General features: G+C 39.7%; 2 protein-coding genes across 2 annotated transcripts in view; both read right to left on the bottom strand.

The window, feature by feature from the left end:
- Positions 1–774, bottom strand: part of PEA15 (proliferation and apoptosis adaptor protein 15) — a 66,092-nt gene extending 65,318 nt beyond the window's left edge. The window contains exon 1 of the mRNA XM_075843866.1: positions 429–774. The gene's annotated coding sequence lies outside the window, so the exon portion shown is untranslated. The remainder of the gene's footprint in view (positions 1–428) is intronic.
- Positions 775–14,923: 14,149 nt separating this feature from the next.
- CASQ1 (calsequestrin 1) overlaps positions 14,924–19,889 on the bottom strand; it is a 62,615-nt gene continuing 57,649 nt past the window's right edge. Inside the window, exons 9-11 of the mRNA XM_075844540.1 lie at positions 19,269–19,369; positions 17,895–17,969; positions 14,924–16,133 (exon numbers count right to left, since the gene is read on the bottom strand). Coding sequence (XP_075700655.1) covers positions 15,879–16,133; positions 17,895–17,969; positions 19,269–19,369 — 431 coding nt within the window. The 3' untranslated portion in view covers positions 14,924–15,878. The remainder of the gene's footprint in view (positions 16,134–17,894; positions 17,970–19,268; positions 19,370–19,889) is intronic.

A 19,889-nucleotide genomic window follows, 5' to 3' on the forward strand; every position in this document is an offset into this window, starting at 1 on the left:
TCTCTAAAAAGACCTCACAAGAGTTCCTTCCATTACTGTCACGTATCTATATATGTCTTCTTTACAATCCTCCACACCCGGGAAGGTAGACCACCCCGAAATTCCCAAGGCTGGTCAACTCCTTCATAGGAGGCGTCTCCAAGGCAAAGTTGCCTAACTAAATCCATGCACGAGAAGACCAAGCTCCATCATTTAAAGTTCTACTGAACAGACCGGTCCCCTTTTTTGAAGGACACGACCAAAGATGTTTTTCATATGAAGATATGACCATTCTTATTATGGGGACGTCAAAGATGGTTTATGCCAAAGCTGTCCCTGTGCCACTCCCAACACACCCCTTTCATACCGCCATCCCTTGCCCTGGTTTCCTCATAGTAACCCTTTCTCAAACCCCATCCAACAACCCAAAGAAAGTCCGTCAGTCTTACCGTCTCCTTTTTGTCAAGCCGAATAAGTGGTGTTATGGTATCTCAGGTTGGTGGTAACTTCTCCAGCCAAGACGGGGGAACAAGTCCTCTCTCTACTTTACGAGACGATGGGCTGTTCTGCTGGTCTTCCGATAGACTGGCGTCTTCCGATATGTTTTATGTCAGCCTGGGTGGATGTGACTGAGCTGATAGATCCTCCTGCTGCTGCTGCTGTTGTCTGCAAAGAAATTCCCTTCCCCTACAGACAGAACTGATTTCAATGTGGTCTCACTCCACCCTTTGTACTGAGTGATGTCACATTGTGCGTGTGGATGTGTGTGAGAGAGAGTGAGGGAAAGAGAGCGCTACAGATGTATTCCTATAAACGACTGCACCCCCATTGTATAAAGGCAGCTCGCGGGGGGGGGGGGGGACTATGCAATTTTCATGGTGGTGGGGGTGGAGTATGATTAATTGCTGGAGAGAAGGATCACGCTGGGTTAATATCCGGTATTTTACGTCCTGCTTAGGTTTTTATCTTGCTTTTCCATGAGGCTGAATATAAGTACCTAGTAACATAGTATATAGTAAATGTATAGAGTAGAAGGCTAGTGATAGGGTGCGTCAAAGAGCTTGCAATCTAATCCAGTTAGCAATAGGAGGATATATCATCACTAAGGGTCCTGGGTGGCTACTCTCAGGGTAGACCGGGACGTAGTTGCAATACAGTTGGCAAGGCATGGGTTAAAATAATAATACAGCTCATGGGGTAGAGGTGCGTAGACTTAAGCGGGGTCCCATTCAATCTCCTCCTTGCCACAGTTTTGTAGGACCAGGGTCCCCCGTTATGGCGATCAGTGGGATCGCAGAGGTCAGACCTCCACCGATCTAACATTTATTATCTATGTTTTTGGCTGGAATACCCCTTTAAGATTCATCAGTGCCCCCTGGTGCCTGGAGAGGGGGCGCTAGCTCAGACTGCCTTCATCCCTTTTTCGTATTGGGTGATTAGTACCCTCATCCTCATTGGCACTGACAAACAAGGGAGGCAGCAACTGGCTTTGCCCTCCTTTTCTGGGGGAAGGGGTTGATGGCATTAATCTGAACCTCTATTCTATATATACCCCTAATATATAAGGGTATATATGTTTTTTCCCCCATAATCACATTACTTAAAGGTGATGTCCAATGGACAATCCTCTTCCCTCATGCAGGTCCCTCTGTGGCTACCTGCTCAATAGTGGTGGTGATGAGGAAGATTGGGCGAAGGACCCCCTTTGATCAGTCGTTATTGGGAACTTTTTGGCAAGTTCACACGTCCACAAGAGGGAATTGAAGTCTTACATGGTGTCCATGGAAATCAAAGGGTTTCTGTGTACCCCAGATCGAGGGTCATTCTGTGAAGGGGGCGTCCTAATCAGAGGCGACCCATTTAGTTGATGAATCGGTTCATTTTTCAGCGGGCACTTAAGAGTAAGTGACATTTCAGATCTCAGAATGACAGGAGGATATGCTTGGCGGTTAGTAATGCAGTAATTCTTTATACTGGCGCCACCTAGAGGCAGGAAAACCGCACTGACTTCCTGTTTTCATGATCTTGCAGACCAGTAAGATGCAGGCTATGTGACTTTATATAATATGATGAATAATAACACAAGATCCGGGGGACATTGATCGATCTGGGGGGGGGTCGTTCAGAGGGGAATGGCCTCGTCCCCGTGTCGCCATTGCTAGCTCTGAAAGATCCGGGGCACGAAAAATCTATTTTTATCATAGAGAGATGATGATGAGGACGGACGTATGACGAGATGTGACTCAGAGTTCAATGTACGGAAAGCCGGATCCTTCTATCTCATCTGTACTGCCCAAAGATATGTATCTAAGTATCTAACCTGCTTACCACATTGGGGGGTGATCTACCACCAAGCATGGTGAGATGCCTTCATAAAGCGAAAAAAATGGACGACCACCCTAAATGAAATGTACCCTGTATGTAAACGTGCCCTATAGAGAGCCCTTCAAGTGGTTCTATGGTATGAAGAAGATCTCTGTGATCGGCAAAGTAATGGGCGTGTCAGAGGCATAACAAATGCCCTCAATCCTGGTAGTTACGCCCATGAGGAGTGTGTGCTTTACTATTGAGATATTAGTCCATGCAAGTTAGTTCTTAGACGCAGGGGTGGGACAAGTTTCGTGTCGCTGAATGCACCCCCCCCAATTTAGGATGGACTATTATTTAAGCATCTCGCTGAATTTAATCGATCATCTTTCCCCCCGACAACCTGCAGCATTATCAGCAGCGCAGTTGGTTGTACTATGATATAAGTTGTGCCCCCTACGCAATGGTGCCTTAGGCAGCCGCCTACTCTGCCTACCCCTCTTCCCAGCTCTGCATGGGCAAGCCCCATACATAGATCTCTATGCTCGCGGTTTATTGAAGTATGATTATGGGCTGGCTTCTAGTAGGTTCGTGTCTTGCTTCCAATGAGTCTAAGGGGCGGGAAGGAGTCTAGCATGAGCAGTGTACGCGGCACATCCATGCAGTAATACACAAGCTCTTCATGCATTGCTGGTCCATAAGATCTCGACTTGAGGATCACATTTTTATTGGGCCCAATTGCGCCCACTAGTCAGTACCCGTCCTACTGACAACTACAGCTGTACACCAAAAACTGTCCTCCGTCCAGTAGTTATTTCCCCTCCTTCACACTGCACTAAAGTGAGTAATCCAAACATGAGAGGACCCATCCAGGTTATGCAAAGTCTGACGGGGGCGTCCTTTGTCGAACCTCATGGTTTTGAACCCCCCCAAAAAGATTGTTTTTACGCTGCCATGTACACTGAGCGGGCAAGTACTCTCCATCTCATATGGGTTCCACCCTTCTTTTCCATGGAGGGTGTCAAAGGGCTCTGCAACAAACCAGTGAAAGGGGCAACTGGCCCACAAAGCAAATAGCCCTTCTGTCCCTACAAGACAAGTCCCTGGAATGGAGGGTTTTATGGTGTGAACTAGCACTTATATTTATACATTACCTCTCCATTTTATTATGTGCCCCTTCCCCTTGAATTAATTCGCTGTTCTTTCCTCAACCCAAAAACTGAAATGCCCGTTTGGTTTGATCCTGGGCTTCAGCGATTGCGGGTGATGTCATATCTTTTCTGTAAATGTCAGCGGTTCCGTAATGCGACCACAAACAAAACCTTCTCTTTTTATGGCTGGTAAGGTGAGAATATAAAAGGTACCAGGGTTATTTAGCTTTATTTTATATAAACTTACATTAAATCTCTGCTATAATCTGACAACTACTGCACAAAGTATCCAGTTGTCGCTCCCCTCCCCCACAAAGCAATAATATTCTAACTTAGGACCAGCCGGGACCATGAGAAAGTAATTTATGGGGCGCCATTGCAAATTAAATCTTTATAAATTAACACCCCCCTGATGCTGACCAGCTAATGATGTTATAGTGACAGGTTGATTCTGAAAGATGTGACTCACCCAAAACTAACATTCCCTGCTTATTCGGTGTCTGCACAAAGCATGGTCAGGTGATCTGCAATCTTTACACCAGGCTCTGTAAAATAATCTAATGTAGCAAAAGCAAACTGCCCCCTATGTATAAGAATATAACTACTATAATACTGCCTCCTATATACAAGAATATAACTACTATAATACTGCTCCTATATACAAGAATATAACTACTATAATACTGCCCCCTATATACAGGAATATAACTACTATAATACTGCCCCTATATACAAGAATATAACTACTATAATACTGCCCCCTATATACAAGAATATAACTACTATACTACTGATCCCTATATACAAGAATATAACTACTATAATACTGCCTCCTATATACAAGAATATAACTACTATAATACTGCCCCTATATACAAGAATATAACTACTATAATACTGCCGCTATATACAAGAATATAACTACCATAATACTGCCCCCTATATACAAGAATATAACTACTATAATACAGCTCCTATATACAAGAATATAACTACTATAATACTGCTCCTATATACAAGAATATAACTACTATAATACTGCTCCATATATACAAGAATATAACTACTATAAGGGCATGACCACACATGGCGGAATTCCTCCGCAACTGTCCGCATCGATGCCGCACAGAATCTGCGTTGCAGATTCTGCAGCGGATCTGCACAAAATGTGCAGTACATTGATGCGGACTAGCTGCTGCAGACTGCGGGAAAAGTGCTTCCCTTCTCCCTATCAGTGCAGGATAGAGAGAAGGGACAGCACTTTCCCTAGTGAAAGGAAACGATTTTCATACTTACCGGCCGTTGTCTTGGTGACGCGTCCCTCTTTCGGCATCCAGCCCGACCTCCCTGGATGACGCGCCAGTCCATGTGACCGCTGCAGCCTGTGCTTTGCCTGTGATTGGCTGCAGCCGTCACTTACACTGAAACGTCATCCTGGGAGGCCGGACTGGAGACAGACGCAGGGAGTTCTCGGTAAGTATGAACTTATATGTTTTTTTACAGATACATGTATATTGGGATCGGTAGTCACTGTCCCGGGTGCAGAAACAGTTACTGCCGATCGCTTAACTCTTTCAGCACCCTGGACAGTGACTATTTACAGACGTCTCCTAGCAACGCTCCCGTCATTACGGGAGCCCCATTGACTTCCTCAGTCTGGCTGTAGACCTAGAAATACATAGGTCCAGCCAGAATGAAGAAATGTCAAGTTAAAAAAGCAAGACGTATCCGCAGCACACATGACATGTGCATGACAGCTGCGGACTTCATTGCGGAACTTTGAATCTCCATTGAAGTCAATGGAGAAATTCCGCCATGAGTCCGCCACTGCTCCGCAACAGACAGAGCATGCTGCGGACACCAAATTCCGCTCCGCAGCCTATGCTCCGCAGCGGAATTGTACGCATCGTGTAAACGAACACTGCTAATTTAAAGTGAAAGTCAATGGAGAAACGGCTCCGCTGCGGATTAACGCTGCGGAGTGTCCGCAGCGGAATTTAAGTGGAATTCCGCCATGTGTGAACCCGCCCTAATACTGCCTCCTATATACAAGAATATAACTACTATAACACTGCTCCTATATACAAGAATATAACTACTATAATACTGCCCCTATATACAAGAATATAACTACTATAATACTGCCCCTATATACAAGAATATAACTACTATAATACTGCCCCTATATACAAGAATATAACTACTATAATACTGCTCCTATATACAAGAATATAACTACTATAATACTGCCCCCTATATACAAGAATAGAACTACTACAATACTGCCCCTATATACAAGAATATAACTACTATAATACTGCCCCAATATACAAGAATATAACTACTATAATACTGCCTCCTATATACAAGAATATAACTACTATAATACTGCCCCTATATACAAGAATATAACTACTATAATACTGCCCCTATATACAAGAATATAACTACTATAATACTGCCCCCTATATACAAGAATATAACTACTATAATACTGCCCCCTATATACAGGAATATAACTACTATAATACTGCCCCCTATATACAAGAATATAACTACTATAATACTGCCCCCTATATACAGGAATATAACTACTATAATACTGCCCTCTATATACAAGAATATAACTACTATAATACTGCCACTATATACAAGAATATAACTACTATAATACTGCCCCCTATATACAAGAATATAACTACTATAATACCGCTCCTATACACAAGAATATAACTATTATTATACTGTCCCTATATACAAGAATATAACTACTATAATACTGCCCCCTATATACAAGAATATAACTACTATAATACTGCTCCTATATACAAGAATATAACTACTATAATACTGCTCCCTATATACAAGAATATAACTACTATAATACTGCTCCCTATATACAAGAATATAACTACTATAATACTGCTCCTATATACAAGAATATAACTACTATAATACTACTCCTATATACAAGAATATAACTACTATAATACTGCTCCTATATACAAGAATATAACTACTATAATACTGCCCCCTATATACAAGAATATAACTACTATAATACTGCCACTATATACAAGAATATAACTACTATAATACTACCCCTATATACAAGAATATAACTACTATAATACTGCCCCCTATATACAAGAATATAACTACTATAATACTGCTCCTATATACAAGAATATAACTTCTATAATACTGCCCCTATATACAACAATATAACTACTATAATACTGCCCCCTATATACAAGAATATAACTACTATAATACTGCTCCTATATACAAGAATATAACTACTATAATACTGCCCCATTATACAAGAATATAACTACTATAATACTGCCCCCTATATACAAGAATATAACTACTATAAGACTGCTCCTATATACAAGAATATAACTACTATAATACTGCCCCATTATACAAGAATATAACTACTATAATACTGCCCCTATATACAAGAATATAACTACTATAATACTTCCCCTATATACAAGAATATAGCTACTATAATACTGCTCCTATATACAAGAATATAACTACTATAATACTGCCCCTATATACAAGAATATAACTACTATAATACTGCTCCTATATACAAGAATATAACTACTATAATACTGCTCCCTATATACAAGAATATAACTACTATAATACTGCTCCTATATACAAGAATATAACTACTATAATACTACTCCTATATACAAGAATATAACTACTATAATACTGCTCCTATATACAAGAATATAACTACTATAATACTGCCCCCTATATACAAGAATATAACTACTATAATACTGCCACTATATACAAGAATATAACTACTATAATACTACCCCTATATACAAGAATATAACTACTATAATACTGCCCCCTATATACAAGAATATAACTACTATAATACTGCTCCTATATACAAGAATATAACTACTATAATACTGCCCCTATATACAAGAATATAACTACTATAATACTGCCCCTATATACAAGAATATAACTACTATAATACTGCTCCTATATACAAGAATATAACTACTATAATACTGCTCCCTATATACAAGAATATAACTACTATAATACTGCCTCCTATATACAAGAATATAACTACTATAATACTGCTCCTATATACAAGAATATAGAATATAACTACTATAATACTGCTCCTATATACAAGAATATAACTACTATAATACTGCCCCCTATATACAAGAATATAACTACTATAATACTGCCTCCTATATACAAGAATATAACTACTATAATACTGCTCCTATATACAAGAATATAACTACTATAATACTGCCCCCTATATACAAGAATATATCTACTATAATACTGCTCTATATACAAGAATATAACTACTATAATACTGCTCCTATATACAAGAATATAACTACTATAATACTGCTCCCTATATACAAAAATATAACTACTATAATACTGCTCCCTATATACAAGAATATAACTACTATAATACTGCCCTATATACAAGAATATAACTACTATAATACTGCCCCGTATATACAAGAATATAACTACTATAATATTGCCCCCTATATACAAGAATATAACTACTATAATACTGCCTCCTATATACAAGAATATAACTACTATAATACTTCTCCCATATACAAGAATATAACTACTATAATACTGCCCCTATATACAAGAATATAACTACTATAATACTGCCTCCTATATACAAGAATATAACTACTATAATACTGCCCCCTATATACAAGAATATAACTACTATAATACTCTCCCCTATATACAAGTATATAACTACTTTAATACTGCCCCCTATATACAAGAATATAACTACTATAATACTGCTCCCTATATACAAGAATATAACTACTATAATACAGTCCCTATATACAAGGATATAACTACTATAATACTGCCCCAATATACAAGAATATAACTGCTATAATACTGCCCCCTATATACAAGAATATAACTACTATAATACTGCCCCCTATATACAAGAATATAACTACTATAATACTGTCCCTATATACAAGAATATAACTACTATAATACTGCCCCTATATACAAGAATATAACTACCATAATACTGCCCCTATATACAAGAATATAACTACTATAATACTGCTCCTATATACAAGAATATAACTACTATAATACTGCTCCCTATATACAAGAATATAACTACTATAATACTGCCCCTATATACAAGAATATAACTACTATAATACTGCTATATACAAGAATATAACTACTATAATACTGCCCCAATATACAAGAATATAACTACTATAATACTGCTTCTATATACAAGAATATAACTCCTATATTACTGCCCCTATATACAAGTATATAACTACTAATATACTGCCTCTATATACAAGAATATACCTACTATAATACTGCCCCCTATATACAAGAATATAACTACTATAATACTGCTCCTATATCCAAGAATATAACTACTATAATACTGCCCCCTATATACAAGAATATAACTACTATATTACTGCCCCTATATACAAGTATATAACTACTAATATACTGCCTCTATATACAAGAATATAACTACTATAATACTGCCCCCTATATACAAGAATATAACTACTATAATACTGCTCCTATATCCAAGAATATAACTCCTATATTACTGCCCCTATATACAAGTATATAACTACTATAATACTCCCCCCTATATACAAGAATATAACTACTATAATACTGCTCCCTATATACAAGAATATAACTACTATAATACTGCCCCTATATACAGGAATATAACTGCTATAATACTGCCCCTATATACAGGAATATAACTACTATAATACTGCTCCCTATACAAGAATATAACGACTATATTACTGCCCCTATATACAAGTATATAACTACTAATATACTGCCCCCTATATACAAGAATATAACTACTATAATACTGCTCCCTATATACAAGAATATAACTACTATAATACTGCCCCTATATACAGGAATATAACTACTATAATACTGCCCCTATATACAGGAATATAACTACTATAATACTGCTCCCTATACAAGAATATAACTCCTATATTACTGCCCCTATATACAAGTATATAACTACTATAATACTCCCCCCTATATACAAGAATATAACTACTATAATACTGCTCCCTATATACAAGAATATAACTACTATAATACTGCCCCTATATACAGGAATATAACTACTATAATACTGCCCCTATATACAGGAATATAACTACTATAATACTGCTCCCTATACAAGAATATAACGACTATATTACTGCCCCTATATACAAGTATATAACTACTAATATACTGCCCCCTTAATACCTCCAGCTTTATAAATGCCGTTATCCATCCCCCAGTACTAAGTAAATTGTATTTCAGCTCATGGTCTTCTGGATGCCCGGCTTTCCATGTTTTTCAGCAGCAAATAATGATCTGTCACAATGGGCACCTCATTTAGGATTCAGCACAGCTGGGCTGGGCTGAGGAAGGAAGTCCTATTTATATACTGAAATACTGACTGTCATTGCAAATGTGTCTCTCACAACTTGGACAGATGTGTATTTTGAGCTCCTGTAGTGCGGTCTCTGCAGGGGATATCTCATGATTGGCCAGGTAGAGTCGCAAAGTGGGAAGCTAGACAGGCTTTTGCCTGGTCTATAATTCTCAAAGCAACAGGCGTAATAGGGACTTAAAATCAACACTGAGTGGGGTGAATGTGGGTCATAATTGGAGGAGCATGTAAAGTGTAAATAGTCCAGGCTACGGATAAGAGAAGATGAAGTCTATTAACTTTGGGTATTGGGAGAAGTTATTGCTAAAGGAAGAGGGTTACCCTAGAATGTGCTCTAAATTGGCATCTATCTACCCATCAACATGGTAGATAACTTTGTGCCTCTAAATCTTTGGTAGTAATTTGTCGAAGACAGTTTCTATGTCAGCATGATAATGACCGTACTGAACGGATATCATGGTTGGCCAATTGGATGTAGATGTGGAAGATCTTGATGCTTGCTAAGAGTCCTGACCAAAACGATATTAAGTACATTCATATTGAACTAGAATATGAGCTGTGAGCCAGACTTGGTCACCGTACATTTATCACCCATCATCAGGCCCTGGTCCATATAAAATGGTTGGCCAAATTGCATAACGATGTGGAAGAACTTGGTCAGGCTGCTCAGAGTCCTCACCCAAGCTCCATAGAACACATTCAGAATGAACAGGAAGCCAAGCCTGACTTCGTCACCCAACATTCATCACTCAACATCAGGCCTTATCACCCAACACCACTCAACATTTATGATCCCAACATCAACCAAAATATATAACCCAACATCTGTGTTTGATGTAACTAATGCTCTTCGGCTTAAACAGATATGACTCCCCACTTATCCCTTGTGTCTAGTAAACCTGCAACCCTTCAACATCATTGAGAACTTTATTTGTGAGAAGGAAGGTTCTTATTTGACAATGACCCTGGTCCATATATAATGGTTGGCCAAATCGTATGTAGATGTGGAAGAACTTGGTCAGGCTGCTCAGAGTCCCCACCCAAGCCCCATGGAACACATTCAGAATGAACAGGAATCCAAGCCTGACTTCGCCACCCAACATTTATCACCCAACATCAGTGTCTGACCTCACTGATACTCTTGTAGCTGAATGGACGTGAACCTAACAAATTAATTGTGTCCCGTAAACCTCAATCCTTCAATATTGTTGAGAGCTTTATGGAAGGCACGTTCTCATATTAGCAAGACAATGTCCCCTAGTCCATATAAGATGATTGGCCAAGTTAGAGGTAGATGTGGAAGACCTCGATCAGTCTGCTCAGAGTTTTGACCCCAACACCATCAAACACCTTCAAAATGAAGTGGAACATGTACTGCTCTCTATAACTTGCCCTTAAATACATCTGAAGGTCCAAAAGCTTGGTAATCCCAGTAATGTCCATTACAATTACGGGTGTCATTGCTCTTTATCGATATGGACTCGGAGAAATTAAGGTTTACCTGAATAAACCAATCATGATCCTAATCCATCACTGATAACACCATACACGTGCATGGACGTATTTAGTTGTGATGAGTTTTTGGCCATGTCATGGTCATCTGACCCAAGTAGACTGACGGCAATTTGCAACCAGATGTTGTGAAATCATTGACTTCTATCTAAGCAAAGATTCAGAGTCTCCCAGTGTTCATTAGCTTCGGGCAATGTCAGGTCACTGGCTCGTAATACACATCACATTGATCTACGAGACAGCCTACCGTGGTCAGCGAATCTCTTCTGGCTTCTAATTCTGTTTTATTTATAAACGCTAATGGATAAGAATCACTCTAATCTATAGATTCCTCTGCTGTTCCTGTAGCTTTAATCCACGGTGATTACAGCTCTTGAAGTTAACCCACAATGCACCATGCCATACGTCTAATATGTTATCTTCTGTAGTAAGGTCTACTTAGACAGGGGAAGGGGGACTTAGCAAAATAGGGCAACTCCCAGACATTATTCATACCACCAACCCATCCAGAGGACCTCCCTATCTCTTGTAGGAGTAATGGACATAGTGGCCCTCTAGCTGGTTTCATTGCTTGCTGATTCCATGGTGCTCAATTTGGACACCATCAATGGGAAGCGGGACCAAACTGGTTTTGGCTTTCACTCTCATCGATCCCCACAAAGGCCTAAGGTGTTGTCTTTATGGTACATATGCATTTGTGTCTCCCGGTGACCTCAAGACATCAGACAAACAAGATTCATCTACAGAACATGAACACCTCCAAGCAGTGGTGTCTTTTCCGTAGATGTTGGCCACTACTTTGCTTTAGGGTTGTAACTGGGACAACTCCAAAAATTTGATGATTGCTGAGTCACCCCCAGGACGGGCATTGCTCCATAGCCACTGTAGTGAAGAGGTTGACCGAAGTTCAGAAACCATCACCAGGAGGAAGAGTCTGTTTCGGACTTGACTTCCTTCTTGGTGTATATCCCTGAATCCATTATCATAGTATTATGGAATATAGCGTGGTGGAAACTTCCATAATCTGGTCCATCAGCCAGAAGATTGACTTGACAATCATCCATCTTTAGTGTGAGTGGACTTGTATGGAACGCTCGTTGGATTGGTGACAACTCTTTACGTTTAGACAAGGTGATAACTCAAGTTGTTCATTTTCTTCACGATATATATTTCTTCTGGTACTGCTATTGACCAGACATCTGTCCTTAGACTCGTCTCCTCATGCATATAAAGGCCTTCCGGTAGACACGAGGAGATGAGGACGGCTTCCATTACATTGTTAATTAACTAGCGCGTCTAGATTGTCTTTCCTCCCAGTCGTCACTATTATTGTTTGTTGAGACTCGCTTCCTCCTATGGGTGTCCCGTTTCCAAAACACCCTTCAGAAAAGCTCGCCTTTCTCTACTTACTATATTGTGATGTCTACACGGTAACCAAGCAAGAGAAAAGCCATGCTGGAGACCTGAGATGAAATGAAACAGGTTCTATCCCGCTGACCCATCTGATTTCTGGTCAAATTAAATTTACCATCACGTTCTTGGCCACCAACCTGGAGACACTGCTTATAACTCTCATGTAAAAGTGAACGGATACACAGATGGCTACTTGATTTTGACCAAATTATGGCAGACACCATTGCAACTTGATCATGTTATAATAAGAGAACCTCATACACAGATACATAGATACTGGTATTATGATGATCACTTACTGTTGACTCTGTTAATTTTATAGATAGATAGATAGATAGATAGATAGATAGATAGATAGATAGATAGATAGATAGATAGATAGATAGATAGATAGATAGATAGATAGATAGATATGAGATAGATATGAGATAGATAGATAGATAGATAGATAGATAGATAGATAGATAGATAGATAGATAGATAGATAGATAGATAGATAGATAGATAGATAGATAGATAGATAGATAGATAGATAGATAGATATGAGATAGATAGATAGATAGATAGATAGATAGATAGAGAGAGAGAGAGATAGATAGATAGATATGAGATAGATATGAGATAGATAGATAGATAGATAGATAGATAGATAGATAATTTGAATCATAAGCTGTGCAGATCACACACTGAAGCTGCGGGAAGATGTATAATTATACCATAAGCTCCAGACCCACAAGTGGATATTATATATAATTATTCCCCTTGTTGTTTACAGATAGACTGTAGTCTGGGTTAACCCCTCTGTGTGCAGTGCATTGTGGGAAAATCTTGATTAATATATATATAATTTTTTCCCCAACAATAGACAACTTACTCAAAAAAACAAAAAATGGTGGAGAACATCTTGGAGCTGTGGTGTGACTGAGCCGGAGATCCTCCACTTGTCTAATTTTATATTGTCATATTGAGAGATGGAACATTTAAGAATATATTACAATGTTTTATATTTTTCTCAGATTTTAAAATTATCCCGGTTTATCTGTCACATTCTCCTTCCAATAATCCCATCGTCTCATGCCAGAGCTCTACGGACAATCTTCTACATAAAATAGTAGTAAGGGGCGTGGCCTGTGAGATGTTTTAAGCAGGGGTGGGGCAAAGTATTCTTAGGAGGAGTGGCATTTGTAACTGGAGTTTCCTTCGCCCAGGACAGAAACTAATTCTATAGCCCTAGCCATGTGTCTATATATATTGGCCAACATAGAGTAGCACGTTGCCCCCCTTTGGCACCCAGCATCTATCTCCACTTACTAGCTTTGTCATGTGACTACTACCTCTTCCTGAAGCCATTTAAGTGGAGTTTCAGCTTCAACATATCTAGAGTTCCTTCATCTTGTCTAGCTGGTACTCTTAGTTGGCTTCTTGCTTTTCCCATTAGTCCTGGTATACGAGAGGAGCTCATAGAGGTGGAACAAGTCCCATCTATCTCAGTCATGGAGATCTGTTGGGTCAACAGTCACGGAAAAGACAACCCAAACCTATCTTCTCAGGGTGGAGCTCTCCTATAAAGTGGCCGCGATAGATTCAATGAGCACTTGTGGTCTGATATTTATCATTTTACTTTTCTCGCTCACTATAATACCCAACATGAGACAATCCACCAGCTTCTGTTAGTCTTCACCATGGCATCTGCACTGGCATGGAATTCAATGAATCTGCTATCTCATAGTCCTAAGCAGTTCATCTGTATGTATTGGTATTTAATGCCAACATGAGTAGAAAACACAATACCGGCCAGAGTCTTCGCTCGAAAGAACATCTATGCCAATGTCTACCACCAAACAGGTGACCACCATCGATGACATCACATTGTACAGGATCTATATAAGATGTATAGGAAGATCATATCATTGTCCCTCAAGCTTGATCTCCTGAGCAGCATAGGTGGTCTATGGTCCTACCCGGAAGACCCCCAACTGCTACCTCTATACCCTTCCAGAGCTACTCCAATACCCAACACAGAAGAAAGACACGTACAAGGTTTGGGTGTTATCATTTTTCTTTTTTCCAAATTGTGGGAATTGTTTTTGTTTCCACAGAAGTCACAGTAGAGAACCATTTAAGACCTTGACAGTGATGCATGAATTTATAGACAGGATTCTTTCGAATATAAATTTTGTGCAAACATCAAATGTCCAAAGTAAACAATATTTTTTTGCAAAATGTCCAAATTTGTATCCAGGGTGAAGGGTATAACATGGGACGTTGGCATCACATTTCAAAAACATTTTAATCCAATACTGTGGTGTAAGAATATGAAGGTTAAGAGAACGTATCAGTGGGACAGATGCCCGAATAGCACTAAAACAGTGGTCACTATTGTGCAGCCCCGTCCACCCCCAAGTGCCAGTCAGGGGATTGGAAAATAAGCCCTCTTAACCATTCGGCATAGTCTAGAGGGGCACCGGACCTACGTCCTTTTTGGTCTGACTCCTTAGAAACAGGAGCATTCTGGTTCTAAGGAGTTGGAGCACTTGTTCTGACCCCTTGATGGGCACTTGAGGAGACCATTTAAGGGTACAACTGTGCCCAGAAGTTTGGCCTTGACATGGAGTCTGTCCTTTTGATGTGTTCTCTTTAGTATGGGATTATTTTTGGTGTTAGGTGGTTATCCATGAGTGTATATCAAGGTGCATAGTCATCTTGTGGTCATAAAAAACAAATAAATAATTTGAGCCAAGTGAAGTAGATGAAGGGAGATTAAGAGGTCGTGTTTTGGTGGCCCTGGTTGTGAGATGGCCTTTGCCCACAGCACTGGGTCAACCATGATGATTTTGATGATTTGTAGTAGATGTTAAACTAATGGGATCAATGTAAATCTTAATTAGCTTCCAAGAATTCATAAAAAAATATGTTGTTACTAAAGTTAGATTTTTTGACGTGTGAATAACGTACGTATAATCTAGTTAGATGCTAACGACTTAATTAACGACTGTTTAGTCATCGTCATCATCATCGTCATCATCATCATCATCGTCGTCGTCATCGTCGTCATCATCATCATCGTCATCGTCATCATCATCATCATCGTCATCGTCATCATCATCGTCGTCATCATCATCGTCATCATCATCGTCATCATCATCTTCTGTGTTGATATCACCATCCAGAACATCTTCAATCCAGTCTTCCAGTTCATCTACTGTAGGCAGGTCTTCTTCATCATCCATATCCATCCAAACACTATCGGCCTGTGAGAAAAATTCCAAGATCTTGTTAAATCTCAAAAAGTTCCACCATCAATCAAGAACTATGGTTTTGCTACCATTAGTATCACAGATTCTTGCTATATGAATCAAAGTACCTCTGCTCAATAGTTGGGTCTGATGGGACAAAAAGGACATGGGAAGCTAATAAGCTCCACTGACAGAAGTGCTTGGTATTGCGAAGAGATTCTAGAAGAAATGGAAGGCTCAAACCAGTTTCGGACTAGGGTTTCTTGGGGACACCAGAGGAAATTATTCTGAGGGCCATCCTCTATCTATACGGGACATGTGCCCATCCACGTTTAATTGCATCATAAACTTTGTGGTTATCATTGCACACACAGGCCAGATCGTCAATAAGGTCTGGTAGGTTATTTGTGAGCTCCAAATGGGGTTGTCTTCTGCTCGACCTCTGGGGCCCATTATTCTGTCAAAGCTTTGGCCCACCAGACGTTCCTCTGGTTCTCTGGTGGGCCAGTAGAATCCTGGACAAAACCTCTCATTGGGCAGTTGGCATGGGATGGCACAATGGGAGTCTGAGAACCATGAGATGTCTCACTGACCACAGGTGTTGGTGAAACATCTCACCATCTATGGTCAGTTTTGAAGGAAATCAAAGGAAGTAGTAATTCCATTGCTTGTCCCTGAGGGTAATGATGGGGTAGAACAGTCTATTAAAAATTGGATTTGTAGACATTGGATACGGCAATAAAGTTTTGCGCATCTTGATACTAAAACGGCTTTACTTTAGACTCAGCATGAAGAGGTAAGTCTACTGACCACAGCTAGAGTAGACTGTTGTATAGCACAGCCGTATCGTCTGAAAATTATGAGCAGACCTCAGCGTGAAAGCCGTAATTCTATTCCACAGAAAGGACACAATGTTGGATTGGGATAAAAAGACAGCTGAGATGGAAGACATAAAGGCCGGGCGAACAATAGCAACGTGAGGATTCTTTCAGAAGAGCATTGGTAAACCAATTATACATGCGCAAAGCTCAGCGTTGTAGACCAAAAGAGACGTTAAGACGAAAGATGGGAGTTAGGGGGTGGGGGGGAGGGTTGCTGAACAAGAACACGTGAATAGGCAGCACAATATCCACAGACGTGAATCAGGGACAATCTACTTCATTAGATACAAGGATTGTAGGATGAGACGGCACAGGTCTCGGAGCTTGTGAGAGATGTTAACAACGTGGGTCTACGCGCTTTACAATTTGATCCTATCAAGCAAGTGTTATAATGTATAATTGGAAGACAGTCATGAGCCAAAGGAACGACGGTTGGGTGTCCAAGCATGGTGGATCTCATAAATGCTTAACTTTTTATTATAGTTTATGTCAATCCCTCATGTTCTGTGCCTCTTGTTCCTCCTGTAGCTGGATCTTGGAAGTAGCTAACCTACAACAGCCATTTTTAGTAGCTACAGAGATATAATTTTGTCACAGAGTCACCCAGGCTTCACAGAAATGCACAGGCCCTGCTCTCTCCTCCCTATCCTTTCTCTGTGGCTCCTCCGGTTCGGTTTTACATTGAATTTAAAGCAAGGCAGGGCCAGGGGGCAGATAGGATATTAGTTTTTACAAAACAAAACTAGTGACATCGCCATATGATGTTTTACGGCAATACCAGTAAATCCTTGAGTTTCAATTGGCTGTTTAGATGTACCAAAAATAAACGGAAAAAAAATCTGTTCATAACGCGTAACATACAAGACAATAGTTGTAGTGTCTCCAGCATACTTACATCTGACACATTCACCACGCCGATATGAGGGCGAGACAGGTCAATGCCAAACTTATCCTCCCAGTAGGGAATCAACTAAAAAACAAAAGGAAGGAATCAAATAAAGGGCGCACGCAGATACAATTACCCACACGTCTCTACTCTTTCCCGGTTTCCACATTCTGAAGATACGCGGAGTGTGCCAAGAATGCCAAGGACATGCCATTCAGCTATTCCTAGGGTGCAACCATCTTGGACTGCGTGCTATTCAACTAAAATACAGTCAGTTCCTTGTGAGCTCAGCGCGACAATACGGCATTCTCGTAAAGGATATTGTCGCCTTCCTAGTACTAATTAAGGCATTTATAGCGCTACGGCCACAGCACATCCAAAAACAATTAAGAATGTTTTTGACACAACTGAAAGGACCAGATGGTATTTTCAGTCCTTTTGGAAATTTGATATAAATTGTTCTAAAGGTTTTGTTTTTTTTGGGACTGTAATATCCTTAGGATAGGCCATCAATATCTGATCGGTGGAGGTCCAACTCCCAACCTCCCCGCAAATTCCTTATTGTTTACTCAGTTACAGCGCCGTACATTTGGTTGTGGCTGTGCCTGGTACTGCAGGTTAGTCCGATTCACTTGAATGTAGGCTGCAGTACCAAGCACAGCCACAACTATGTGTACGGCATTGTGACTGGATAAATAATAAAGGGGATGCGGCCCCTTCATTCAGCTGATTGACAGGGGTGTCGGCAGTCTGATCCCCAATGATCAGATATTGATGGCCTTTCCTTCGGATAGGCCATCAATATTACACTCTTGGAAAATCCCTTTAAATTCCTCACCGTTTCCAATATCTCTACTTGCTGTCAGTGAATGAATGAAAACATACATTATTTACATACTGCTAATGCAGCTGAACAAAGGGCCCTGATACACTGTAACATGCCGTGGACCTGCATGAGCAACGCATGTTTGTGGAACAAAAATGATACCATTCACTGAAAGCAAGGAGAAATCTTAAAAATGGTGAGGAATCGATACACAAGTGAATGGGACTGAGCTGCAATACCAGGCTTAACCACAGCTAAATGTATGGCGCTGTGCCTGGGTAAACAATGAAGGGGATGCGACTCTTCAGCGATCAGTGGGGGTCAGATCAACACTGATCAGATATTGATGGCCGATCCTAAGGATTGGCTATTAATACACACAATCCAGGAAAGTCCTTTCAATTTTTAATTGTAATTAAATTGAAACATTCGTGAAAAATTTGAAGTATAATTTTCTATGGTATTCCCAATGGGCAGGGAAGATACCAAAATATAAGACAACTGTGTCCATCAAGCCAATAGTCATCTCCTATGTCCAAATATGGGGGTTTTCTTACCAATGGGAAGTCCTCAGGGTCGATCCAGATAATGCTGAGGTCTGGGTTATCTGTATTGTCTTCTGCAACCTCTTTGATGATTTCCAGGAACTCATAACCATCTATTCAGAAATACAGAATATGAACAAGACCTTCCCTTAGTTACAAGTCTTTAATTATCTTAGGTTCTCCATTGCAGCTAGTAAATGGTAAGGAGATCATTGATTCTTAGAATGGGGAACCATGAGGTTCCTCAAAACTTCTTTGTAGCCAAAATTAGAATTTCTAATTGACGTAATCCATAAAATTCCTTACCGGAATTTTTAAAAGGAAAAATCTTAATGGAGGATGTTAAATATTTTACATCAGATTGTTCAAATACTGATATTTGAGAAGATTAAGTAACTCAAGAACTTAGATGTTCTCCTAACTGTCCATCTATAAAGGTGACAATACACTCAACCAGAAGCCAAAAGTTGGGCTTGTTGAGGTATTCCAATACTTAATTTACCCATGAACGTTTGGTTGGTGGACAAATTTGGTGGCAACTCTGGTGTCCTGAAAGGAGTTGGAGAACAATAGGATTGGCTGTAATCTTCTAGGTGCTTCCAGTACTGAAATTCACCATAGATTTTACAACAT

This window comes from Rhinoderma darwinii, chromosome 12 (genome assembly GCF_050947455.1).
Source record: "Rhinoderma darwinii isolate aRhiDar2 chromosome 12, aRhiDar2.hap1, whole genome shotgun sequence".
NCBI lineage: Eukaryota > Metazoa > Chordata > Amphibia > Anura > Rhinodermatidae > Rhinoderma > Rhinoderma darwinii.